A 27,610-nucleotide genomic window follows, 5' to 3' on the forward strand; every position below is an offset into this window, starting at 1 on the left:
TAAAAAGTGGGCAAAAGATATGAATAGGCACTTCACCATAGAAGATACACAGATGGCAAATCAGCATATTAAAAGAAGCTCAGGAGTTCCTGCAGTGGCACAGCGGATTAAGGATCCAATGTTGTCTTTGCAGCAGCACGGGTTTGACCCCCGGCCTGGCACAGTGGGTTAAGGACCCAGAGTTGCTGCAGCCGTGGCGTAAGTTGCAGCCGCAGCCTGGACTCAGTCTCCGGCCCAGGAACTTCCATATGCTGTGGGTGCAGTTAAATAAACAAATAAACAAACAAAATAACGTCAACGTCATATGTCGTTAAAACAATGAGATGAAACAATGAGTTACCATTACACACTTACTAGAACGGTGAAAATCCAAAACACTGACAATGAGACATGTTGGAGAGCGTATAAAGCAATATGAATTCTCACTCACTGCTGGTGGGAATACAAAATGATACAAACAATTCGACTCACCAGTTTCTTACAAAGCTAAATGCAGTTTTACCACACAATCCAAAAATCATGTCCCCGGGTATTTACCCAAATGAGATGAACACATATGTCCACACAAAAACTTGAATATGAAAGCTTTTAATAGCTTTATTCACAATCGCCAGAACTTGGACACAACCGAGTATCCTTCAATAGGTGGATGGATAAATAAACTGTGGTCCATTCTGACAGTGGAATATTATCCAGCACTCACAAGAAATTAGCCAGCAAGGACGAACCTTAAATGCACATGGATAAGTGAGAGAAGCCAGTCTGAAGAGGCCACACACTGTATGATTCCAAACCTATGACATTCTGGAAAAGGCCAACTAGAGACAATAAAAGATCAGTGGTTTCCAGGCTTAGGGAAGAGAGGTCACACCTAGATTCCCATGGACAGAAACCAGGTGGTGACCCTCCAGCTACTCCAGAAAGAACAAGACCCAAGGGGCTGATTTACGGGAGTCTAGGAAGACAGACTCGCTGGCACCACATGAGGTAAAACAACAGAATGGACTCGGGAAAGCTTCTTTCTCCAAGGAAGCAAAGATGAAGGGGAGGCTAAGCAGCCAGAGCTGGCCATCTCCCACTGCTACACCTGGCACTGTGCCCTGGTCCATAGGCCCCAGGTGAGAGCACCTGGGCAAGAAAGAACGGGCAGGTGCACTTGTCAGGGGTTGGGGGGACACGTCTGCAAACACAGGCAGGTGTGCGGCAGTACCTGGTCTGCCTGAGCCCCAAGTCTTCACAGCAGACCTCTGCAGGCTCTGCCTTCTCCCGGGGCTCAAGAAAACAGCCCATACACCCGCACACAGGGAGGGGGCCAGTCTTTGTCACCTGCAGGTTTCTCCCTACCGGACGAGTGACCCGAACCCAGGAAGGGCATTTTGTTTACCCTGTGCCCTCAGTGCCCGTGCATGGTCAGTCACAGAGCCACTGCTCATCTGGATCACATGGATGGTGTGAGGAGGGGAGGAAGAAAAAGGAAGGCGCAGACGAAGGCCCAGCAGGAGTCTGAGAGCAGGGACCACTCTCACCCACTAGCTCCTGACCTCAGTGGCCATGGCCTTTGGCAGCATTTGTGCAACTATGAAGCTTCATCCCTGCTGTGTGGTCTCTCTTCCTGACGAGACCATAAGTCCCATGAGGACTGCCAGGTCCCGCTACCTCCTGCTGTGTCCCCAGCCCTCTAACCCCATGCCTGGCACATACTGATAACTTGCAAATATTTTTGGAAGGGAGGAGAATAGAGCTTAAGTGACATGTGACAGTGATAGTGTTCCCCAGGGGCACCGGAAAGCAAAGGAATATCAAGGCGCAGATGCTGACGGCAAAGACTTTCCAGCTGGGGAACAATTCAGAGGCACGCTCTGTCCCCAGGTGGCTATCGTGGAGCAGGAGGGAAGGGAGGAGAGCAAGCTGGGCCTGCGGTAATGAGGAGATACTCACTGGGGACAACAGTGGTCTCCCCGGGAGGGCCGGTCAGCGTCACCGGGATATGCACAGTGGTGCTCAGATCCAAGGGTTGACTGCCCATCCGACTGACGTTCCGCTGATTATCTGCATCCTCTGGCTGTTCTTCTACCTTCTCTAGACAGGTGCTGGGCAGTGCATGCACAGGGCCCACACCCATTACCCCACTGGCCTCCAGGTCACAGTGTGGCTCCCTGAAATCAAGAATGCCCATCAGAATCTGAGGCGGCCCCAAACTCCTATTCAGTCTGCAAAACCCAGGTTCTTCAGCTCCTAACCAGATCAAATAAATCCCTGACCATCTCTGTTTGGGTTCTTATCACCGTATACAGGTCTATGCTTTTAGGTCTGAGAGGTGGGGAGAGGGCTGACTCACTCCCCTGTTTGTCCCTGGCACAAGGCCAGGCATGGCTGACACCACAGCATGCATATCTAACAGAACTGAGAATGAAGGCTCACCACCTGGGCCCCCCCCAGACCAAAGGCCCAGCACAGAGCTCTGCACACAGGGCCGAGGTTGGGTCCATCCTGAGCCGTGGCCTCTGGCTCCACGAGTGGCCTGTCCACAAGCACGGGGACTGCTGGCTTCTGCCGCAATCTCCTGCTCCCTGGGGCTCTCAGAGTCAGAGTCTGTCACAGCCACGCGGCCTAGTCGCCTCCCCTGCCCCCGTTTAGCCCAAAGGCCTCCTCAGGCTTCCATCGGGCTCCCCTGACTCTGCTTCCTGCACAGTGCTCCCCGCTTCTCCCTTCTCCCCCAAGTCAAAGTGTCCCAAACCAGTCTTAGCAACGTCCCCCCGCGCCGCTCTTCCTCCCGGGGCCACGCTCCCGCCCCGCAGCTCTGAGCCCTTCCCTCGGCGCCGCCGCAGTGAGGCAGGACGGTCGCTGCCCAGAAAGGGCCTGCCTGAGACAGAGGCCAGCGGCGCGACAACGGGGCCGCCCGGCCCGGCCCGCACCGCGACCCGTGGGCCCCGTCGCCCCGCGCCCACTCACTGGGGCTGGTGGTTCCGGAGCTCCTTCTCCTGGTCCCTGTCCTCCGCCTCGCCCTCCTTCTCGGCCTCCTCGTGTGCCGGCGGCGCCTTGTGGCGCCCGCGGTGCCGCCGCGCCGGCTCCTCTCCGCTCTCCGCCTCGCGCGGGCCGGCCCGGGCGCCGCCGCGGTGCCGCGCCCGCCGCTCGCCCTTGGTCCCGGGCGCCGCGCCCTCCTTGCCGGGCTCGGGCGCGTGCCGGTGCGCGCGGTGGCGCCGGGGCTCCCGCTCGGCCACCTCCTCCGGGGAGCCGCGCCGGTGGTGGCGCCGGCCGCCGTCGGGCCCCGGGCCGCGGGCGCGCTCGCTCCGGGCCTCCCGGGGGCCCGCGGCCTCCTTGCTGCGGCTGCGGTGCGGCCGCGGCCGCTCCTCCCGGGCCCCGGGCTCCCCGCCTTCCGCCCGGTCCTGCTCCCCGGCCGGGGCCGGAGCCGGGGCCTTGTCCTTGTCACGGTGCCGGTGGTGCCTGCGCGGCGGGTCCGCGCCCTCGGCGGCCTCCGTGCCCTCGGGCCGGGCCTTGCCCCCCGCGGGCCCCCGCGCGCCGTCCCGGCCCGGCTCCACCACGAGCGGCCGGTCCAGGTGCGTCTTCATGTCGGGCCGCAGGTGGCGGGAGGTGGCGAAGCGCAGCCGCTCCTCGGGGTCCATCTCGCTGTAGAGCGCCTCGCAGCTGGCGCGCAGGTTCTGCAGCCGCAGCTGGCTGGCCCGCTGCTCCCACACCGAGCGCGCCTTGGCCGAGTTCTGCTGCCTGCTGTGGGGAGACTGGCGTAAGCGGAGCCCCCCGAGCCGCCCCGCGACCTCTCTGCCTCGCGGGGGAAGCCACAGATGGACACACAGCGATGAAGGGATGGCAGAGGGCGCGGCAGGCGGGGCGGCGGGAGCCCTGGCGCCCCTGGCAGAGTGGATGCGGAAAAACAGGCGGCAGACTCCCAGGTAACAGACTTCAGGGCCGCTCCCCCTCGGGGCTGGGGCGCCGCAGACCCTGAGCGCCCCAGCCGGGTTGGGGCGGGGGCGGGGGGCGCTCAAGGCTGCAAGAGGCCAAGGGGTGCAGGGCAGTGGGAATGATAGGCGCCAGCATGAGGTGGCAGACAGGCTTCCAGGGCAGGTGGGCCACCCACCAGGAAGGCCAAAATGGGGCGAGGAGGGGGGCAGCGTCCAAATGGAGCAGGACTGGGAGAGAGAGGAGGCAGGGAGGCCTCCACTGCAGCACAGGGAGCAGGGCTGTCCAAGGACGGGCTTCTCGCCACTGGCCCGGAGGCAGGGCGTCTGAGAGGGAACCCAGGAAGAGGTGGATCATCAGGGGTGGATCAGACTGTAGTCCAGGGAGCGAAGGGCCCTGAGGGCGGGTGGTCCTCTAAGGAGCCGTGCAGGTCATGCCTGGACTCTCCCTGAGGTGGCCAGGCCCATTTGGGCAGCTGCCACTCAGCTCCGTGACCCAGGAGCCCAGCAGTGAGGTCTGGGGCTGCGGTCACCAATGCCCTCCGCTCTCCTGACTCCATGGAGAAACCTTCCCTCCACAGGGGCTGAGAGCCCTCCGGCACCGGAAGGGGCCTGTGTCCAGGCTCAGCCCTCACTGCACAGGCTTCCAAAGGCCTTGGCCACCCTCCAGCGTCACTACCACAGTGACATGTGCATGCCTGCTCCCCACCTGGGGTCCACAGCACAGGGTGCATAGGCAGCTCTTTGCATTCGAGGATATTTGCTGAATAAGACCGCCAACATGGGCGACCCCAGCACCACGTTGGCCAAGTGGAAACCTCCTCTAAAGCCAGTCTCATCCTTCAACCTCTGGAGGTTTCTGGAACCACCATGGGGGCAGCAGTGGCAGCCTAAGAACAGTGGTGGCTGTGGCGTCTGCATAAGCAGCCACCTCTTCCAACCCTCAAAACCACCTCAGGAATCAGGTGCCGTTCTGGTCCCCACTTCACACTGAGCATAGAGGACGTGACTCACAGAAGATCCACGCTGAGTCACTGACGGAGCCAGGATCAGACGCATGCGAGGGCAAAGGGGCAAAGTGTCTAAGAAGATGTGAGGCTTTGGCCAGACTCCGGCACAGCCTAGGGCCACCTCCTGAGGGCCTGTGGGGCCCAGGCGGGACAGGCCCCCGGGCTCCGTGCCCTGGCCCCTGAGCACCACCCCGAGTCCTGCCCCTTTGTGGGTCTAGTCCAGGCTCCAGGGTGAGGAGCTGTTTCCGGGGAAACACCTGGAAAGCATGAGAGCAGAAGAGCCTGCAGCCTGTCCCTTGCTGGGGGCCCAGGCAGAGTGATGTATGGGCAGAGAGGTGTTGGCCTCTCGGGCCACCTGCTGACCCACACCTTCGGCTGCCTCCCCAGGCCCTGACCTCCCTCCCCAGCATCGAAGCCATGCTGCCCTGCCCTGTTCCTGAGGTCACCTTACAACAGACCCATCTTCTCCTTCTTTGGCTTCAACCCAGAGCCACAGGGGAACTTCCCATCCCCAGCTGGCACCAAAACAGCAGGGCCAACTCTGAACAGTGCTGAACTCTGCGACGTGGAGGGCAGCAGCCCCATAGGGGAGACAGCCAGCCACTGGTCAGGCCTCCCTGACAGCCTAGCAGCCTGAGATGGACCTGGACTTGAGCCATTTGGTAGGCAGGTGGTGGCCTGCTCAGACACAGCCATGAGTCTGGGGACCCGTTCTGTCAGAACAGACAGGCAGCAAAGATGACGGGGGGTGTGTAGTGGCTGGCAGCTCAGGCAGGGAAGGGCACGGCCCTCACCCGTCCCTCAGATGCAGCTCCATCTGTCTGGGAGCCCAGTACTCCATGGAGAAGCAGCCGTCTGCTGGACTAGAGGGTGCCACGGGGCTGGCAGGCTCTCTGGGTTGCGGCCCTACTTGGCCCTGCTCCTGCAGAGTCCCTGCCTCTGGGCCTGCCTCCTAAGACTGTCACCCCACCCACCACCCCGCAGCGCCGCTGGCTTCCTCTCAGGAGGCCTCGGGGCATCTGTGCCTTTGCTGGTGGGAATTGGCCTGCCCTGCCTGGTTGCTGCCCTGTCTGGCACGTGCAGCAGTGTGGCCAGCACTTGCCTCACTCTGTGCGGCCCTACCAAGCTCATGAGCAGCTCGGGAAGGTGACAGGGAGGGCCAGGCCACCCTGCCCTACAGTGCAGTGTGGCAGGTGCCCTGATCCAGGCAAAGGCCTTGTCGAAAAGGGCTTCTTGAAGGCATCACAGGGACAAGCCGCTCCCACTTGTTCAGCCTGGCCTGACCCAGACATGCTTCCAGGGCTCAGAAGGAGCCTCTGCAGTAGGCCCTTGCTTTGAGGTCTCCATGCTGAGAAGGCCGGTCACCCACGGCTGTGACAATGTGAAGCACCCCACCCCCTGGGGCGGGTGCAACACCACTGGTACCTACGTCCGTATCTCACCCTGAGCCAGACATTTGGGATCCAGCCTCCTCACCCGAGGGCCAGCAGGGGCCCAGCAGCCAGCAGCTCCAAGTGCCTGGGGAAGGCTGAGCCCAGCGCTGTGCTGGCAGCTAGGGAATAGGGGCTCGGGGACACAGGCGTTCCCACCACCAACAGGACTCAGGGAGGGCACCGGCCATGTCCCTGGACTTCTCACCTGCAGGACCTGGCCACACCCTCAGGAAGAAACCCCTGGGGACAGTCAGACTGGTGTCACCCCCAGCAGGGCCACCATGGGGCTTCTATAGCTCTACCTCGGGCTTTGGCTGGTCCCGCGTAAGCCTCACAAGCAGACAGCAGCTCTGCTCTTGCTAAAACCTGGACCTACTAAGGATCACAGAGATATCCCCTCTCAAGGAAGGAAGGGGCGGATCAGGAGGAATGTACGGAGGTCCTACGTGACCCCTAAGGAACCCTCTACCTCATGGGAGCCACAAGGAAAGAGCCCCCAGTGGCCCCAGCAGTGGTTGCCTCAGGAGAAGCAGATCTGCTCAAGACACCATAGTGACAGCACAAGGACAGACAGCAGACAAGAAGACAGGGACCAGGAAGGAGAGTAGGAGAAGCTGAGCTCGGAGAGCCTGACCCCTGAGCAGGACACGTGCCCAGCTGCAGAAGGCTTGCCTGGAGCTGCCCCCCAAGCAAATGACTGGACGTGGGAAAGGACAGAAGGGCTGGACGGAAGGTGTTTGCAAGTCGTTGTCATGAAGCCGCAGATGGGATCATAGCAGAGAGACTCACGGTGAGTTTACGCTGGAGACAGATGAGCTGCGAGATACAGTACCTCGAGTTTGCTTTACAAAACTGCACATGCAAAAAACAAAACAAATAAAAGTGAGAACACCAGAGGGGGAGAGAGAGAGAGAGAGTTCTAAGCGACACTAGAGCATGTGTGAGCCGCGTCAGGTCAGGAGGCCAGGGACCCTTCTGTCAGAACGGGCACCAGCTGAGACCTTGGAGTAGAAGAGAAGTTGAGAGGGAAAGGGGGCTGGCAGAGAAGCAACCCCCAGGGTTGGAGACGGGAGCGCCTCCTCGGGGCCCATCCACCACAGCTTCTCCCTGGAAGGGCCGTGGGGCTGGAAGGTGCTGGCACACCTGTCCCGCAACTCCAAATAGCCCCCCGCATCAGACTTGGCACCCCACTCCCCTGCACCGGGCGGGTGCTGAGCCCTGCAGTCACCTGGCCTTCAAGGCGCAGCAGAGCCGGTAACACAGGGCACCTTACCTGCCTCTTGACTCACCTGGGCCCTGCTTCCTGACCAGCATGCTGGCCCCCAGCCCACCCTGGCTCCCAGGCTCTAACCCAGGTGCCTCCGGCTCACCATGACCCTTCCCAGGGGCAAAGAGGTTCTACCACCAACCCATCTTCCCTTGACTGTAACTCCAGCCATCGCCAAGTGTCTTTCTGGAAGCTTTTCCAAAACCAATAGAGAAAAACCATGGATCTCTTTGCAGGCAGTTTCCTTCATGGCAGTTTCCCCGGAGAGGACCAGGCAGGTCCCCAGCCCTGCCTTCTCAAGGCTGAGTCACAAACATTTGTAAGGAGCTCAGAGCAGCTCACCTGCCTACTGGCCCTGAGTACCAACAGACACGTGTGTGCCAGAGAGCGAGCAAATCAGCGTGCTTGACTGAGCAGGGAGCTTGTGACGGTGCATGGAAGTGTGACAGACTGTGAACGTGTGAGTGAGCGAGGTGGACATGTGTGAGTGTGGCCGTGTATGAGGCAGGGAGCACAGGCCCCAGGATGCACAAGGCCCCGTGAAGATGAAGCCCACACGGCCAGAGGACGGAGGACTGGAGGTCCCTTCTCTCCCACTGGGAGCCCCAGTGACTCCAGGGGACTCGGGTGCCCCACTGAGGCACAGAGCCTCCGTCCCCGGGGCACGGTCCTGGGAGCCTCACGAACACCATGGCACCAAAAGCGCCCTGAGCCTCTAAGGCTCACAGAGAACATTTCGGCCAGCAGGCCCCCCCACAGCGGACCATAGAGGTCAGCATGGGGCCCCTTGGGAGAATCGCTCTCCCCCCACCTCAGCGGCTCAGGCACAGAAATGAACACAGGGAGAGGTGGTGCTGCCCGTCCAGCCCACGTGAATCCCCAGGAGAGCGGGGACCGTCGCGGCGGACTGGACCAGAGGATGCCAAGAGCAGCAGCTCCAGCCCTCGGAGGTCTCAGCGCAACAGAGGAAGGCAAACAAGCCACACACGATGGTCCTCACGCCCCCAACCCTTCACACTGGGGCCAGACCTTCCCCAGGGACTGAGATCCGTGGCGGTCACATCAGACCAACTGCCTGTCCCACAGAGCTGGGCCGAGGACATGCTGTGTCCCAGGAGAGCAGGCAGGACCCACAGCTGGCCCAAGAGGGGGACACAGTGGCCAACGCCTGGACACACCCAAGGTTGGCCGCGACGGGGGTGGACCAGCAGGAGCTCAGGCGTGCTGTGAGGGGAGCACCCGTGCGACCACCCAGGACCCTCTCCCAGTCAGTGATCATATGTCCCCTCGGCCAGGGAAGCAGAGCTGCAGCCTCGTTCCTGCAGCGCTGTGTCCCTGCTGGGCATGGGGCAGAGAAAGAGTGTCCAGATCTCTCTGTCTAGTGTCCTGAGATGCTCCCCACGGCTGGGCTGAGGGCCCCGCCCCTCTGAGGTCTCAGCCCAGGCGGGAGTGGATGCCCTGCAGCACATCCCGAGGACGGGCAGCCCTGGCCGGCAGCAGGAACACAGGACAACGCACTCCCCTCCAGGAACAGCAAAGAAGGTAGATGTTACACAGAACCCCTCAAAGCCCACGGGTGATGGAATGAGTCATCCGCCACACCCCCTCACAGCAGATCGCCAGCAGCTTGCACAGCACAGTGGAAGGGACCGAGACAGGAAGTCAGCCAGGTGACAGCAAGCCCAGAACCAAGCAGATTGAGCAGCTGCACTGGCCAGACCACAAAACTCCAGAACAGGGAGTTCCCATTGTGGTTCAGCAGGTTAAGAACACAATATTGTGTCTGTGAGGATGTGGGTTCGACCCCTGACCTTGCTCAGTGGGTTAAGGATCCAGCACTGCTACAGCTAGTAAGCTATGGCATAGGCCTCAGCTGCAGCTCCAATTTGAGCCCTTGCCGAGAAACTTCCATATGCCACAGGCATGGCCATAAAGAGAAAAGAAAAATACAAAACTCCAGAACAACTGGGCACTGGGCACTGAGCAGTTGGAATGATGGCTACTGTGTCCTGCTGGCCCCCTGCAGGCCCCCGGCACCCCGGCCTGGGCTCCTGGGCCTGGGCCCTCCCTTTGCTTCCTCTACCCCAAAGGCCTGCACTCCCTGCTCACCTAGAGATGGGTCATCTGCAAACACCTTCCTAGGAAACAGGCCATGGCCCTGGTGACTGCCAGGTGAGAACGGGGCTGCTAAGGTGCCCCTCACAGGTGTGCATGCACTCCCACTCCCACAATCCCATCCACGTGCCGGCACACGCTCACAGCACAGTGCCTGGGTCACCGTCAGTGCCTGAATCTGTTCCTGGTGCTCTGATTACAGCGGGCACAGGAGATGGAGGCAGCTACAGAGCAGGGGCCTGTGATGAGCACGGGAAATGGGAGGGGTGTGGTGGGGTGAGCGCGGGGCTGAAGACAGGGCCAGCAGCTCCAGGGTGGCCTCAGCCTGGCCCGGGCTCCTCTGTGCCCTCTCACGGTCACCCAGTGACCAGGCATTGAGCTGCCCTCCCTGGGGCTGACCTCCCCCAGCCCAATGCAGTTTTTGGCCCTAGGCTGGACCCTCTGTCCCAAATCTGAAGTCCATAACACCCCCCAAAAATGCTTCTGCAATGTACCTTGCGGCTCAGCTGAACCTCGTGGCAACCAGAGCCGCCCAGGTAAGCCTCAGCCCCACCCGCACTTCCTCTCATCAGAGAAGCCTCCTCCTGACCTCTGTTCCAACACCAAAAACTCAAAGATATTTTGGAAACTGCATTAAATCTCTGGGGCTCCTGAATCTTTGGTTCACAAAGCACATTTCTGAAAAGCTGTATCTAAGTCAGATGTATTGACTCCCTGGAACCACCCAGGACTGTCACGGGGGAAAGCCTTCTGCAGACCCCTCCTGCACGCGGTGTGGCCACACCTCACTCCCACCCCAGCTGGAAGAGGCGTGGAGGCCGTACCTGGGGGTCTCTTGGCTCAAGGGCCCCTGCAGGGAGGAGGGCCATTCCCCACCTCAGCTCCTGGGAGTGGCTGAGCCCTAACAAGCGCCAGCTGAACCAAGGGCCCTTGAGGAAGCCCCAGGAGAAAGTGGTACCCCAGTAGCCCAGCTTCCACCCACAACCCACTCTGAGAGCCTTACGCAGCAATGGAGATGTTCGCGGCAGACATGGGGCTGACTTCAGCCACTTCTTTGGCCTTTTGCAGAGCAAGCTTCTGATTGGCTGCTTCTTCCATCTCCTCTTCGTCCTGGAAGTACAGACAGAAACGTGTGTACAGCTTGAGAATGCTGGGTCCATTCTGATGCCACCAGCTCTGCACATGGACCTGAGTCCTTCCTGCCCCCCGAAGCAGCAGAGGCAGGCAGCTGGCTCCTGCATTAGCAAGGCCCACGCAGGCTCCGGACTGCCCTTCTCTGCCTCCCTCTCAAGGTGACAACCCCCACGGTCTCTGTGACAGCACCCTCTCACCATGCGGCATCTCCAGGGACCCATCCGTGCCAGGACGTTCCTGTGTGTTTATCTCACAGGACTTCAGACTCATTCTGTCAAAGGTGCAAACCCAGCCCCTCTGCATTTCCACCTGCCCCGCTCCCCATGGAGCACCTGTCAGCTTCTCCCCCAGGGCTGTGAACGAGGGCACAGGGCAGGGCTGCGTGCCCTGGGCGTGGGTCCCGGCCCAGCACCACCTGCAGGAACCACCACCAGGAGTATCTAGCAGGGCCACCCCACAACCTTTGAGCTTTTCCATCTGGACCCAGTGGATCCCATTCTGTCTACCTGTCCCTGGCTGTAACCATGAGAGGGCCCTCCTGCTCCCTCGACACCTGCGTGGCCACTTGCTGCCTGGCCCTGCCTGGTTCCCTTACCCACTCAGGGCTGGCGCGTGCTCCCATGTGCACATGCACAGACACCTGCCCTGCCTCTGTTCCCTCCATGGAAAGGAGAGTGGACACCTGGACAAATGCTCCAACCCTGACCCCAGGTCACTAGGCAACACCAACAGGGTCTGCTCCTCAGATCTAGGTAAACAGCTCCAGGCTAAGTCCACAGGTCCTGGGAGGGGAACTAAGGTTCTGAGCTGGGCTGCTGAAACTGCCCTTATTTCCCCCATAACCCCAACCCCAGGCCCACCTGGCTCCCCCTGGGAGCTGGCATTCCCAACATGTCCCCAAACGCCCTTGAATCTGCTTTTAGAGGCACAGTAATGGCAGCCAAGTCCCCTGTCAGCTGCCTGCAGGTTTCCTGCCACAGAGAAGAGGTGCCCAAGCTTCGGCCCCCAGAGCGGAGGCAGAGCCAGATCCACCGCAAAGCACCCGCAATGTCCCTCCCGCTGTGGACTCCATCCCGGTTTCCAGCCCTCTGGGGCAATGGACATTGCAAAGCACTCCCACAGATGTTCTCCAAGTGAACTCGATGTGAGCTTACTTCCACTCTGAAAGCTAAACGGTGCTCCAATACGCTTGTGGGAATATCCAGGAGGGAATGGCCACTCCTCACTCCCACCCCGGCCAGAAGAGATCCTTCGGGGCTCTTGGCCAGTCCAGGAATGCCCTAGAGCCTGATACAAACAGGCCTCCACCTGCCCGACTCCCAGAGAAAGAGAATTCCTGAACTAGGGCACCCAAAAGGGCCACCATCCAGGGTGCCTGTGCCTGGAGATGGGGCCCCAAGGCCCTGAGGGCCTCGGTATGTCCACCACTGACAACCTGAAGGACAGTGGGAGCTTGGAAGTCAAGCTGGCCCACCCTACGACGGCTGGGGCCAGACCGCCAATGCTGCTGGGCACCCTGGGTTCCTGTGGTCCCAGAATCCCTGATCCAAGACCTGCTCTGGACGCACAGGTCCCCCTGCCCTGGCAGCCCAGCCAGGGGCGTGGGCCATTCTCCAGCCACTCCTGAACAGTGAGGCTGAGTCTCAGTCCTGGACGACAACAGAAATGGAGGCCCAGTGGGATTCCTGAGTCCTCAGAAACCAGCAGCCGGAGCAAAAGGAGGAGTTAGACCCACAGGCACTGCCGCAGCCCAGCTGGGCCAAGAGGAGGAGGAAGGCCAAGCAGAAGCTAAAGGAGGCACACCACATGGGCCGCCTCCAAGCAGCACTCCTCCGAGACACCGGGTTGAGAGCAGGGCAGCTGCAGAGCATGCACTTGGCACACCTGCATCTCTGCTGCTGTCCTCAGGGAAGGCCCAGGCCAAGCCCGGAAGGGGGACAGTGTTGAGGGTCCTGGAACAGGCTAGACTGGAGTGACCAGACTGTGTCAGACACACACAGGTGCAACACAGCAGGAGGCTGTCAGGGACGTGAGGTGCAGGTGCACAGACATGCACGCAGAAAGGCACACACACACAGAGGCACACACACAGAAAGTGCACACTCAGGCACATGCCTGGCATACACAGGTGCCCACAAGGGGCAGCGCCTTCTTCCAGACCCACTGACCAGCAGCAGCACCCTCTGCACCTGGAGCCAGGCTTGTCACAGCAGCAGGCTGAGGCCGACACAGTGGGTGGCCAGCTGCACTGTCCAGGGCCGAGAGGGTACAGGTAACCAGGCAGGGGGCTGTGTCATCTGGAGAGAAGCCACGGGGGGGACATGTGTAATCACAGTCCCCACCAGGCTCAGGGATGAGAGGGGACTATTAGACGGCTCCCGCTGGGCACGCCTGGAGAGAAAGCTGTCCTGCTGGGGCACTGCCATGCTGAGAAGGGCACCAGCTGCTCCTCCAGAAACCAGCCTGGCGAGAATCTGAGGCCAGCACTGCCCAGTGACTGCCTGCTCAACCATCCACACCTAAGACTGACCACAGGGCCTTCTTCATCCCCCTCCTGCCCAGGAAGAACACAGGGGCCCTCACCGCCCTCCCAGGCCCACCTCACGATCCCTTTCACTGCGGACGGGACAGGTCCCCACTTCACAAAGCCCCAGTGCCTGTTACACCTGAGGCCAGGGCAGCCTGCCCCCCACCCCCGACTTCTCAGGCCTCCCTCTCAGCCCTCTCCTGCTCCCACATTTCCTCTGGCCTTTCCAGCCGCTCTTCTCAGGTCTTGGCTTCCCCGGAGCTGCCCTCCTGGTCCTCTGCTGTCCTAATCTCCCCCTGCCTCCTCAGCGCCATCCTCCCCTACGCCTGGTGGCAGCCTAACTCCTGCCTGTCCAGGACCTCAAGGAGACGCCTCTGGACAGGGGTCACATGGTCCTTAAAAGCCAGGACCTGGCCCTCCTCGTGGCTCTCTGGCCTCGTCCAGAGGGACATGGACTGACACCCCACCACCACCACTACCGCATACCTGGGATGCAGGTGGCGTCCCTACCCCACATACCTTGGTCAGCTCCTGTGCGTTGGCGAGGTTGTCCACGGCAATGGCCAGGAAGACGTTCAGCAGGGTGTCTGGTTGGCTCCAGCTAAGGAAGGGGACCTTCTGCCCCACAGCCTCTCTCACCGTCCCACCACAGCTTCCTCCACGCAAAATAGGGGCCCGTCTTCCCACGTCCTGACCAGTCCCAGCCTCCCTCCTCAGTGTCCACATCCCCTTAAGCCCCTGGCCCCCCAGCCCATCATCCCCAGACACAGCCCACCCCAGCTGCCAGGGCCCACCCAGCATCGCCGCCCACAATCGCCCACTGCCCAACCTCCCCCAAAGCCCAGACGACTGCCTCCGCAGCCTAGCTCCTTAGCGCCAACTGCCCAGGCCAGAAGCTCACAGTCTGTTGGAATAATTGCCTTTGCCCCCGAGAGGGCTCGTGGACGCCCCCTCTGCACACCTCTCCTTCATTTCAGGCCACAGACAGCCCATAAGCACAGAAACCCGCTGGCCAATAGCCCGGGCGCACACCTGCCCGGCCCCTCGCCCTTCCTTTGCCAAAGCCGAGTCCCGGGACCCGGCCCTCAGGTGCTCTCCCTCCAGAGCAGCAGGAGCAACGGCAAAAGCTGTGCTGGCGTCAGACACCCAGAGCCCACAACCCGAGGCCCCCGCCTCCAAGGCCTCGTGCACCCTGGCTCCGCCCCCTGCGGCGTGACAAGGTGCTCCTGCAACCCGGTCAGAAACGAGGACACAGCGGCCACAGGCTGCATCTGGAGGGGCCCAAGCGGCTCCTGGGGGTGGGGGAGGGAAGCGGAGGCGCGCCATGGTCCATACCTCGGGAGGAGGCGCCCCAAGCACCCCCCTCCATCCTCCCGGGGGAAGAAGAGGAGAGCAGGCCCAGGCCGGCACCGACCCACCGACCACCAAGGGCCTGCACCCTGCGCACAGAAGGATACAGTTTCCAAACAGCGTCAGGACGATGAAATAAAAGGACGAGAACATGCCTTTGCTGACTCCACCCTGCGACTCGATCCCGTGGTACATCACCGCGTTCCAGTCCTCCCCGGTCAGGATCTGCAGAGGGAGGGGAGCACCGGGCACACCCGCTCGGCCGCCTGCGCCCACACGCACCCAAGAGCCCACAGGTCTTTAGACGACAGTGCTTCTGGAGGCCAAGGCAGCCCAGGGGCCTCCAGAAAAACTCCTGGAAGGACATGGCTGCTGGGCTGGGTCAGGCCTTATGAGATGAGCATGCTCTGGGTGGCGGCCAAGAATGGAAAGGGAGCTCCCGCAGGACAGGAGGCGGAGACCTGAGCACTGTGCTGGGTGGGGCCAGGCACACAGCTTCCCACCCCCCAGAGCCACCTGCTCACTGGTCACTGCCACACGGTTGAGGAAACAGGCTGAAAGACGGGTGAGGGCTGCTCGAGGCCGGACAGGAACTGCGGGGCCTCTGACCCTTCGGGCTCCTACCACCCTTGGCCCAGCGGGTCCAGGCCATGAGGGTGGCTAAATGCCATCCCTGCCCCCGAGGAAACCCATGTCTCTTCTTCACTTGTGTTTCTGGGAAAGTACAAGAGGGTAAGGTAACAGACACTTGGGTGTCCAGGAGGGAAAGCGCTAACAATCTGGCGCATTTATCAGGCCCACTGCCCGCAGCCGCTCTCCACCGGCAGCCCCCGTCAGGAATCCTGTGGGCACCCCTGCCGTCGTGGTCCTCCAGCGCACCGCACACACGTGCCCGCAAACAGAATCCGCCAGGCGTGTTTGAAACATGCGGGGAAGGTGTCAGAGGACACACGGCCTCTTCGGCCTTTGCCCTCACGGTCACATTCAGGAGGTTCGCCGTCTGGACACTATTCCTGGAGACTCTGGCGGACCCTCCACGCATTCACCCACCTCCCGGTAGGCACTGCCCAGGTCTTCGCCCGCGTGTCTCACTGCCCGCAGGAAGCCTGTCTAGAACAGGTCCTGCTGGGCTGTGGGCTCTGCGCACCTCTGGCTCCACCAAGCGCGTCCAAGGTGCGAATCCTGAGTTACAGTCCCACCAGCCAGTTGCGTTCTGCTCGCGCCCTCATCCCAAGCTCAGCACTGTCCCACTCCGATCATTCTGGAGGGGTGAGCGGGCCGGCTAGTCTGGCTGGACATCACGTGCCCAGCGGCTTTCAAGTCTCTCTCTCTGTGGCCTTTTCAACTCTTTGCTTTGATTTCTGATGCCCTGCCTTTTCTCACTGACGCCTCATGTATTCTTGTATATACTAGCCCTCCATCTGCAATGTCGCCTAGAAAAATCTCCTAGTCTCATCTTTGCCCTTAACAGTTTTTGGTACTATAAAAAAGTCCAGGGGTTCCCGCTGGGGCACGGTGCTGATCGGTGGCATCTTGGGGGTGGAGGTTCAGTCCCTGGTCGGGTACAGCTGCAGCTTAGGTTGCAACTGGGGCTCGGATCTGATCCCTGGGCCAGGAAGTCCACATGCTGTGGGGCAGCCAAAGGGAAGAAATAAAATAAAAATCTAATGAAGGCAAATGGATCAGTCTTTCCCTTTAGGGTTTCTACTTCTTCCGCCTGAAGAGATCCCTCTCCATCCCAAGGTCATAACTTTCCTATGTTTTCTCTGAATTACTTTACAGTTCGGTTTTTCAGTTAGGTTTCTAGTCCCACCGGAGTTTGTGGTCACTGTTCTGTGTACACACAGGGACGAAGATCTACTTTTTTCCCACACGGCTCATTTTTTTGTCCCTCCGTCCTTTACACACAGGGACGAAGATCTACTTTTTTCCCACACGGCTCATTTTTTGTCCCCTCCGTCCTTCCCCCACTGGCGCCAGCTCTCCGATGTGACCCCTTCCCACCCAGGCGTGGGTATGTTTCTGGACGGTCTAGTCTGTTCTTCGATATCTTGCCTTTACACCCGTCTTCAGGACTGCAGCCTTCTAAGAAGTCCTGCGGTGCGGTGGGAAAACCACACCTTCTTGAACTGGCTGTTCCTGGACGTTCACCCGCCCACAAAACTGATGTGCTACACGGAATTCGCAGGTTAAACTAGGGTTAAGGCTTCTCCCATGGTAAGGCTTCCCACTTCTAAATACATGCATTCAGTTCTTCAGGTCCTTTGGTAACAATTTACAATTTCACCTGTAAAAGTCTTGCATACTTTTTGTAGATTTATTTCTGGGTAACTTATAGCTTTGTCACTACTGTAAATGAAATCTTTCATTTTAATTGACTATTCTAATTGAATGATATTGTTATAAAAAAAAGCTTTATGCTCTGTATGTTGAGCTTGTATTCAGCAACATTAGCGAATTCTTATTATTCCTAATTGATTCTCTTGGGTTTTCTATGTAAAGATCACATCATTTGCAAATAAAAACTATTTTGTCTATTCTTTTTGAGTCCTACTTCTGTTTAAAAAAAAAAAAAATCTTACTACATACATTGACTTCGACTACCTGAAGGCCAGATACCCTCAGTTTTTCTTTAATCACAGTGCTTTCAATGTGTACAAGTCTGGATTCTCCAGAGAAACAGACGCAATAGGAGACATCCGGCTGCATTGCAGGGTTATAGAGAATCAGCCCCCAAGACCACAGCCGCCAAGGGGATAGGAAGGGGTAAGTTCCAGCCCAACTCTGAGTCCACAGGCAAGAGAAGACGCCTGGCACAGCACAAAGACAGCCGTGCGGAGAGAGTGGACTCTGCCTTCTGGGGACTAGGAGAGGGGCCTCCCACATCTGCTCTGCTCAGTCTCCCAATTTAAATGTTAACCTCACCCAGAAACATCTTCACAGACACACCCGGAAATAATGTCTCCTCTAGGCACCCCACGGTCCACTCAAGGCTTCACATAAAATTAACCATCAACAACCTTTTATCTGTGACGTCTGCTACAGTCTTTTAAACAAAACTGCTTTATTGAGATTTGATTCACATACCATATAACTCAGTCACCTTAAAGTGTATAATTCAATGGTTTTTAGTATATTCACAGAGATGTGCAACTGGAGAACATTCCCACCCTCAAAAAGGAACTCCCTATTAGCTATCACACACTTGGATGTGGGTTTTTTTTTTTTTTTTTAAGTCCTTTAAGCATTTTAGGTTCTTTGTATAATGCGTTTTTCATCATAATTTCAATGTTTTCTCTTTCTACATCTATTTATATGCTTATTTTTCTTTTAACCTATAGAGACTGGGAAGTGACACTAACACATTCGCGTATTACTGAGATAAACACAGTTAGCTATGAGGTTCTATTTTACACCCAGTTGGATACGATTTCCAGCTATTTTTCTTTAGGACTATTTGCATCTCCCTTCACTGGGCAAATATTCTGATGCCTGCTGTGTGTCAGGCAATGTTCAGGTGCTTAGGTGGTCAGTGGACAGAACAGAGCCCTGCCTCGTGGGGTGTGAAAGGAGAGTCACAACGGAGATGTTGCTGCTGAGAGAGTTCTCCCAAAAGGAGCCAGAGACTTCTGCACGTCTCACCCGGGTGGAATCTGACCCTTGACCACTTGTCCTGACGCAGGCATCCAGAACCACCATCGCAAGCTCCAGATGCTCACCAGACACCTGCCCTAGCACACCTGGTGACAGGCACCCCGAAATGACACACGTTCCCTTCTTCATTTCTCTTAGGACTGCACCCTGCGGCACATGGAGGTTCCCAGGCTAGGGGTGGAATTGGAGTTGCAGCTGCCAGCCTACACCACAGCCACAGCCATGCCAGATCCTTAACCCACTGAGCGAGGCCGGGGATCGAACCCGAGACCTCATGGATACTAGTCAGGTTCGTTAACTGCTGAGCCACAACGGGAGCTCCCACATTCCCCTTCTTCTGCCAGAGCGCAGCCATGCAGCCTTTGTCTTTCTCTTCCCTAGAACACTATTTTAATTTTACTCAGATCTGTGTCTTTGCAATTGCTATCAAGACTCCCAAAAACTTATGCGCAGCCTCCTGCGGTTTTTTTGGCTGACAGAGCTCATACTCTGGTCTGCATTTTGCTTTTCTCATACCGTCTTTGCCTGCCTGTGGTGTCAAAGTTTACTAGCCTCATGAAATGATTTCTTCCCCTCTCTAAAAGGGTTGAGTAAGTTATCACCTGTTCCTTACAGGCTCTGCAAAACTCTTAACTCACTGAGCCCTGGGCCAGAGGGAGGAAGGCAGAGAGTTTTGACTATGGACTTCTTTTCTTTAAATGGGTTATAAAATTACCCAGGTTTTTCACTTCTAATTTAAGTCATTGATGTCTTCCTATAGAAGTAAATATTTCATCTAAGTTTTCAAATCTATTGGCATAAAGTTGCCATAATATTTTCTTGGGATTTTAAAAAACATCTCCCTTTTCTGTAGTTATACCTCCCTCTCAGGCTATACATTTTAAAAAATGGTTTTTAGTTAAGTATAGTTTATCTACAATATTATACAAGATACAGGTGTGCAATATTTCATGAGTCCTAATTTTTAAAGGTTATACTCCATTTACAGTTATTACAAAATACTGGCCCTATTCCCTGTGCTATACAATATACCCTTGCAGCTTCATTTACACGTCACAGTTTGTGCCTCCTAATCCCCTGCTCCCATCTGCCCCTCCCCGCCTCTCCCCACTGGTCACCAGTTTGTCCTCTGCATCTGCGAGTCTGCTTCGTTTTTATTATATTCGCTAGCTTGTTGTACTGGGCTCCCCTTTTATTTGTGCTTTTTTCCCCCTTGATCAGTCCTGCTATAAAGTTATCTATTTTATTAGTCTTCTTGAGAATGAGCTTTTGATGATTCTGCTTCCTTGGTATTTTAGTATTTTCGTTTTCTGTTTCGCTAATGTCTGCTCTTAACACTATTTTTTCCTGCTTTCAATTTTTCCTTGGCTTACCCTATTATTCTCGTTAGTCATTTTCTTAGTTTGATAATTGCTTTGAAGATTATAAGTTTTCCTCCAGGTATTGCTTCCGAGTCATCCCATAAGTTTTTCTAATTATTGTTCAAACTGTTTGTGGTGTGCTCTGTGATGTCTTCTTTAACTCAATCTTTCACTTTCAAAGACAGGAAGGTTTTAAGGGACCGTGTACTAGTGGTTTCTATTTATTTAAGTAATACTAAGAAGGTGCGCAGAAGGAGAGCAATTCTCCGCTGGGAGGAATTCCCTGACTGCCTTAGCAAGTGGTCGATTTCTGTAAACGTCTATGTGCCTCAAATCATGACTACTTTATTCACCTCCGGTTGGGTGCCAAGTTCTACACACGTCGGCGGATCCGAGACTTCGCCTCAGGAGTTCTTGTACACTCTTTTGAATCGCTTATCAGCTTCATCCATAGAAACTTACTATTAAATCTCTTAAAGGAGGGTGGACTTTTGACTTCCCCGCGTAACTCGTCAGTTCTTGCTTTTTAGGCCGTGGTGTTAGCCTGCACCCTCCCTTTGCTGTCATGTGATGCGTTTCCTTATTTTCACTAAAGAGTTTTTTCACCTTAACTTTGATTTCAGCTGATGCTAATAGGACATCAACTTTCTCTTGGCTAATGTTAACCTAGTTTATCTTTTTGTATCCCTTTAATTTTAAATTATGTACTATTTCAAACATTCAGAAAGGTACCACGAATAATATTTAACAAAGCGTTTACCCAGCTTAAGAAATAAAACACTGAAACGCAGCTGTGGTTTCTTGAATTGAGCTCTCGCCTCGCCCCCTCTCCTCGAGCCCGGCTCACCCTGAATTTGGCGTTAGTCATTGCTGAGCAAGCTCTGATACTGTTACTGCATAGATGTCCTAAGCAACATGCAACATGTTTTGAAACAAGATGTCTTCGTCCTTGTTTAAATGGTATCATATGAAATGGTATCCTAACATAACATAATATGTATCATTCCAAATTTTGCTTTTCTTTTTGAGCTTAGTGTTGTTTGTGACCCACGTTGATACAGTTTATTCCATGTCATTCACTCTCCTGATGTGCAGATACGACGCTCTTCGGACCCACTCTCCTCGTGATGAATGGGGAGAAAGGTCCCGGGTTTTGCCATCAGACGTGATGCTGCTGCGAAGCCTAACGGGTGTCTTGTGCGACCCACCAGGGACCCTCCACGTACACACCACACAGGCACTGCTTCTGCGCGAGTCCCGGCAGGTTAGCTGATGCGACATCACTTTCCAAAGTGCGTCCACCACCCACCAAGAGCACCAAGGAAGGCTCACTCCTCCGCATCTTCCCTGAAACTTGAGATTGTCAGATTTGTTCATTTCGGCTACACTGACAGGTGGAAATGCTGCCGCACTGTGGGTTTAATTTGCATTTCCCTGACTACGAGTCAAACAGGTGATGGTCTTCACAGGCTACTCATCAGCCCAACCTACCGTGCTGCGTTACTTGCTGCACGCCTGGCCCTCTCTTGCTGTGTTGCTTGTCTTCCCTCCAAGATTTGCGGAAGCATTTAACATTCTAGACACCAACCCTCTGCTGGTTATTAGCTGATGCTGTGGAACCGCCTGCTCCCAGCCTATAACTTGTTTGGCCTTTTTATAGTGTCTTTTGATGCACAGAAGTTTGTATTAGTAATAATCGAATTAGCCAAAGCTTTCCTTTATGATCTGTGCTTTTTAATATTTTCCTCAAGAAGGTCTTCGCTGACTGAAGCTAGTAACATTACACTCCCGGGAGCAAGGACTTCAGGTTTGCTGTTCACGTTTACATCCTAATTCATCCAAATTTCTTTTCAGACCTGCTATAAGGTAGAAATCCAGCCCTGTGTTTTTCCCTATAGATAACCAAACTGTCCCCACTGTTTGCAGTGACAACACAAGTGTTCCGTGTATACAAATATTTCACCTGTGAACAATGGCATTTTTCTTTCTGCCTTAGGAATCCTAAGAAATTTTGTTTCATTTTTTCCTTATTCCACTTCATTAGTAGCATAATCTGCTAAGAGCTTATATTTGGAAGGAGTGCTGGGCTTTTATCATGAGATCTTCTTCTAGAAAAAAATTATCACCGACATCTTCAAACATGCACAAGGTGCAGCACGTCACAAATCCCTGTGTACTCTTCACACAGCTTCAACCATGACGTCGGCCGAGCACTCTGGTACTCGACTGGGCTTTTGCGAGAATTCACACGCTTTCTCTTTCCTTCTGCTCATCCCTGGTTTCCCTTCTTTCACCTGTTGACGTGACGAATCGCGTTCACAGGCCTTCTAGTAACCAACCGTCCCGCATCTCTAGGACAGATGCAAGTGGGTCGTAAAGACAACCTTCACGAGCACCCGGACTGAGTCGCCACGTCCGCGAGGAGGCTCTGTGTCTGCGCGGACCCTCCGCCTTCCTCTCTTATGCTGTCCTTTCGAGTGTTTCACATCCAAGCCACTCCAGCCTCATAAAAAGGAAGGCATGTGTCTCCTCTTTATCTTCTCCAGAGTTCTCTGTGTGAAACTGGAGTGACCTTTCCTAAATACTTAGCAGAATTCACTTGTAAAACTGTCAGTATGTGGCCAAGCCAAGTAGATTTTTCATTATTTCACTTCTGAAATGTCCAGGTTTTCTGCTCCTCTGTGGGTTAATGCACTTTTTCCCTCTATTTCATCCACTTCCCTAAATGCATCCATGTTTGTGGTGCTTTCAGCATTCGGGTGCTAAGTCTCGGGGTTTGTGTCTGGATGTGTCTTATTCCACCTTGGATCACGGCTCTCTGGGTTGGAATTCCAGGCCAGCAGGGGCTGTCCGCCAATATTTTAAAGTTACTCTTTTCCCAGACCTTCTGGCCTCATAGCCACGAGAGGCCAGCCATCAGACTGGCATTCTGCCATTCTAGAGCAGATTTTAAGATTTTCTCTTTATCCGGCTGTGTCAGACCCTCCCTGGAGTACCGTGGGCCTCGGGCCCGGCTGCAGGTCTTCCATACCCCTTTCATTCCCCTGCATGGATTGCATCGTGTACAGCTCAACCTCTATGTTTTAAGTTAAATAGCTGTATCTTTTACTTCAAGAATTTTTACTTAGTTATTTTTCATATTAACCAGATCTTCCTAGTGCTGAGGTGCTTTCTGCCCTAATTTGCACTGAGTTCTTCCTTTAACCCTCCGAGGACACTAGAGGACCCGTATTTGCCTGCTACCTTAGGAGCGGCTCACCCTCCAACCACAGGCGCTGTCGGCCCACTTCTGCCAGAGCAGCTTCACCAGGAGTAAAGTTCAGGTTGTTCTGCCCTGGCCACTTGCCTCCCTGTGCCCTCTCCAACCCCACTCTGGAGGGCTCCATCCTCGGTCCAGGGGCATCCTGTGGGAGCACAGGCCTGGCCTCCACCAGCCTCAGTTAGTCTCTCTGCCGCCTTCAACGGCCAAGTGGCTTCCCAGCTGAATCAGCCAAGCCATTCCCAGTGCTTCTGTGTGCGGACACCCCCCACACTCTTAGGAGATCAGGGGAGGACAGAGCCACTCAAAGGTGGGGTCAGATGAGAAACCAGACAACAGTCTGGGGTCCTGCTAGGCCGGAGAAGAGCTGCTCTGTCAGCTGGCCCTGAGGGGGCTGGGGCTGCAGGGCCCCACCCAGGACAGGAGGAGGAGGGCTTGGGGGTGAGACCACCGGGTCTGAGTCAAGTCAGCAATTATCTGGTTTGGTTCCGCCTACTCACTGTGGCTCCAGCATTGGCCAGGGGCAGCGTCAGCAGCCCCAGAGGCCTGGAGGAGTGGCAGGGCCATACAGCCCCTGGGGCTCCCTAAGTGTCACCCTGGGCAAAACACCCCTCCCTGCCCACTCTGCTTAGCGTCACGGGGCCAAGGAGGCTTTGTGGGACACAGGCGCTTGGCTCTGTCCTACTGGCTTGGCTGGGCATGGGGGCACGTGGGGGCTACAGCTCCATGGGGGTAGGTAGCTCTACTGAGAAAGGCCCCCGCAGGGAGCCAAGGACCACACCACACAGAAGGCAAGGTTCCCGGGCCGCGGGGCATGTTCTCCAGGTGGAAGGAGAGACGAGGTGCCCCAGGGCCTGGGCCTCGGCAGGAAGGGCTTGGGGAGTGGCCTCCACTTTAATCTCCGAAGACGAAAGGCAGCTGGGCTTGGCTCCAGGCCGGGGGCTGGGAAGTAAGTGGCGCCCTGAAGGCCAGCACCTCCTGGGGTCTCCACCTGCTCGCTGGGGAGCTGCTTCCTGACCCAGGTCCCAGACCTACCCGTGCCATCTCCCCACCTGTTCTTTCTGCTTTATGCCAAGCTCTGTCTGAAGGTTGGTGTCTGGTTGTGCTGAAGCGCTAGGCAGGGGCTGATGGGGAAGGAAGGCCAAGCCCAGCAGGCCAGGAGCCAGGAGCCAGGAGTCTTACCTGGAAGACAGTGAGGATGGCAGCAGGGAAGGTGTCAAAGTTGGTCGTTGGAGTCTCGTCTTGGAAGTTGAACCTGAAAAGAGCAAGAGTCTTGGGCAGAGGCAGCGCCATCAGGAGGGGACCTGGCACCGGGCAGGCGGCCCGTGGCTGCGTCTTGGACCTGCAGGGAGGGGCCGTGGAGGTGGCCGTGGAGTCCCGGCGCGCCCAGCCTGACTCACTGTCCCCCGAAGAGCTGCATGCCCAGCAGAGCGAAGACCACGATGAAGAGGAAGAGCAGGAACAGCAGGCTGATGATGGACTTCATGGAGTTCAGCAGGGACACCACCAGGTTGCGCAGGGAGCTCCAGTACCTGCGGGGGGCCGGCCGGTCGGAGCCCGCCCAGGTGCCCGGACCACGCTCACCCGCGGCCTCGGCAGCTTCCCAACCTGAGGGCCCCCGCTGGACGTGAGGCGAGAGCCTTCCCCAGGGTTCCAGACCCACCATCTAGACCGCCCCACTGGGGGCCCCACAGGGACAGCAGGGACGACAAGGCCAGCGCTGGGCTCGTGCTCACCCCCAAACCTGCCCCCCGCCCCGAGCCTCCCTCCTTGGGGACCACGCCCTCCTTCACCCCCGGACCCCTGCAGGCTCACGCCCCGGCTGCGTGCAGCAGGAGGGCCGCACGGGAGCGTAAGCCCGCCCTCCGTGAGCAAGCAGGCCCTCCTTCTGCAGGAGCCTCCGCGAGGGCTGGGCCACGCAGCAGGGAGGGAGGGGCAGCTTGGCCAGCCTGGCCAGCCTCTGTCCCCCTCCACCCCACCCCTCAAACACTCCTGCAGGTCAGAGGCCTTGTCCCCTCCTTTAGCTGGACACCCCCCCCCCAAGTCTGCCAACAGCCTGACAAGCCTCTGGGTGACTTGTGCCCTCCAGCACTTCCCCCAGGAGGGCCCAGAGAACAGAGTGGAGTCAGCCACGTGCTGCCTTTGCCTTTGGGTCCCCTGCCCTGCCAGGGAGGGTCCTGGGGCAGACAGCAGTCTCAGCGTTCACCCTGCCACGGGGCGTCCCTGGGTCCCACACCACGTCCTGCTCCCTAGTGCCAGCACCATGGAGGCTTGTCCTTCCCCCTCAGACGCTCTGACAAGGTGCGTAAGTATTAATGGGAGATGGGCTGGAAGACTCTGGAAGAGCCTGGTCCTGGGGCGGCAGGGGTGTAGGTCAGCCCATCTCAGGATGCGGCCGCCAGCTCCACCAGAGGAAATGAAGCTCCTACAATGCCAGGCCCACACCAAGGTGAACGCAGCGCTGGCAGTCACCCCCCCCACAGCCCCCGGCCAGTGCAAGACGCCCAGTGACGTCTGCGGGCCAAGCTGGACTGAACCCCTGCCTAGGCCTCCTCAACAGGGATGCCACCGTGATCTCCAGAGGCCTCAGACTCAGATTTAAGACAGACTCGAAAAGACCTGAGAGCCTCGAGGTCCTGGCGTAAAGAGCCAGGAGGGACGGTACTGGACACACGGCCTGGGGGCTCGGGGCAGAAGGTCAGAGTCACACCAGGGCCAGGTCCGGCTGGTGAGCAGCCTTAGGGGCGGGACCCAGAAAGAGCTCCCATCTGATACCTTCCGTTGTCTCTGTAACCTAGGGAGCAGAGCCATCTCCGAAGGCTGAAAGAGGGGACCACTGCTTTCAAGGGAGGAGCTCATGTGAGACTGTGGGAAAGGACCGGAGCGCCCGGAGTGCAGACGCCAGCCCTGAGGCTGGAAACGACCCTGGGGGAGACGTGGCCCCCAGGCCCTGACGCGGTCGTGCTGGGCTGCTGCCCTGCCTGGGGCTGCTTCCTAAGCCTCTTCTGTGCTGAAAACAATTGCCAGCCACACAAAGAGACTCTAGACAGCTGAGGTCACGCCCAGCGCCGCAGACCCCCAGGAAGAGCCCGCTGCCGGCCAGCCTCGCTGCTGCCGCCGCCTGCCCCCCGCCCGCCACGCGCGGCCGCCCTACTTGGTGACTTTGAAGATCCTCAGCAGCCGGAGGGCCCGCAGCACGCTGATCCCGAAGGAGGTCCCCGGCTTGATGGCCGCCCAGACCACCTCGAAGATGCTCCCCACGACGACCTGCAAAGGAGACGGGCTCAGCCCGGGGCCGCGTGGCCGCGCCGCTCGACAGGCGTCCACCCTGTCTTTCCAGCCCACGCTTCCTGGTGCCCGCCCGCCCTCAGCCCAGACACTGCAGGGGGACACAGGATGCGGGCGAGTCCGGACTGCAGATTTCTTGGCAGATCTGAAACCTCCTTGTCTGTTGCCTCCCCTGTGCTTGCTCCAGCCAGGGGACCCCAGCAGCTTCTTAAACACCACTGAGGCCGGCACGTCTCACTCAGAGCCTCCACGCAGCCACAGGGCAGGTGTCAACAGCGCCCCCTCCCGGGGCCCTGGGCTCAGCGCAGGGAGGTGTCCTGCATGTCGGCTGGGTCCCAGGCAGCGGCCCCTTGCTGCCCGTGCTCTTCCAGAGCCTCAGAGATGCCTGCCTTCCGACCTCCCTCCCCTACAGAGGCTGGGGAAGGGCCCGGCCCACTGCTCCCACAGGCCCACCAGGACGGCTGGGCCACCATGGCCTGTCCGTCCTCCCAGGTAGTACCAGTGCGTGTGCCCAAGCTGCCCGGGCCCAGACCCACAGGGTGCTGGAGGACCAGGACCACAGCCCCTCCAGCCCTCAGGGGAGAGCAGCACATTTAAAAGATCAATCGCAGGTGCAGAGGCCGGCATGGAGCCTTGAGCAGAGACAGGGTCAGGCGAGAGCAGGAGGCTGTCCCATGGCCGGCACCTCCATCGGTCAGGGCCTGACCAGGACGGGCCGCCCCGTCTGCAGGCAGCCTTCCTGACCCACATGGGGTCAGTCCCCTGCGTTCTGCCCCACAGACCCCAGCTCTCACTGCGGGAAGGGGCTGCGTGCACGGTCCTCTCCCAAGTGAGGATCCAGACCCGCCTGGGCCCCCAGCAGGCGTCCCTGAAGAGGCAGCTCACTGACCCCAAAATCGAAGCAGTTGAAGGAGGACCGGAAGTAGCTCCTGGGCCCCAGGCCGTACATCTTGAGGGACATCTCTGTGAGGAAGAGACCCAGGAAAACAAACTCTGCAAAGTCTAGGGGAAGCCGGAGAAGAGGCGGATTAGCGCGCGGCCTCCTCCCGCCTGGCTCCAGCTCAGACTGGGGGACACCAGAGCTCTGGGCCGAGCCTGGGTTGAGCCTCGCAGTCCTGGTCTGCGGCCCCTGAGCTCCAGCCTGGGCCCAGGACGGAACAGGGAAGAGGGTGGGAGAGCGGTGCTCCTTCCGGTTTGAAAGGGGAGTGCCCGGTGCCTGCGGGACATGCAGGGCCCGAGTCCCCTGAGGAGGCCCCAGATGGTCAGACAGAGGGCGCCCAGCCCCCACGGAGCGGATG

The 27,610-nt window shown here is 57.7% G+C and overlaps 1 protein-coding gene across 1 annotated transcript in view; it reads right to left on the reverse strand.

Annotated features, from left to right (window-relative positions):
- CACNA1B (calcium voltage-gated channel subunit alpha1 B) overlaps window positions 1–27,610 on the reverse strand; it is a 194,319-nt gene that overhangs the window by 103,248 nt on the left and 63,461 nt on the right. The window contains 9 exon segments of the mRNA XM_021081036.1: window positions 1,939–2,156; window positions 2,953–3,726; window positions 10,743–10,849; window positions 13,920–13,987; window positions 14,858–14,975; window positions 24,207–24,279; window positions 24,425–24,556; window positions 26,179–26,291; window positions 27,202–27,314. Of these exon segments, the coding sequence (XP_020936695.1) occupies window positions 1,939–2,156; window positions 2,953–3,726; window positions 10,743–10,849; window positions 13,920–13,987; window positions 14,858–14,975; window positions 24,207–24,279; window positions 24,425–24,556; window positions 26,179–26,291; window positions 27,202–27,314 (1,716 nt within the window).

Source organism: Sus scrofa, unplaced genomic scaffold (genome assembly GCF_000003025.6).
Source record: "Sus scrofa isolate TJ Tabasco breed Duroc unplaced genomic scaffold, Sscrofa11.1 Contig1206, whole genome shotgun sequence".
NCBI classification, from domain to species: Eukaryota; Metazoa; Chordata; class Mammalia; order Artiodactyla; family Suidae; genus Sus; species Sus scrofa.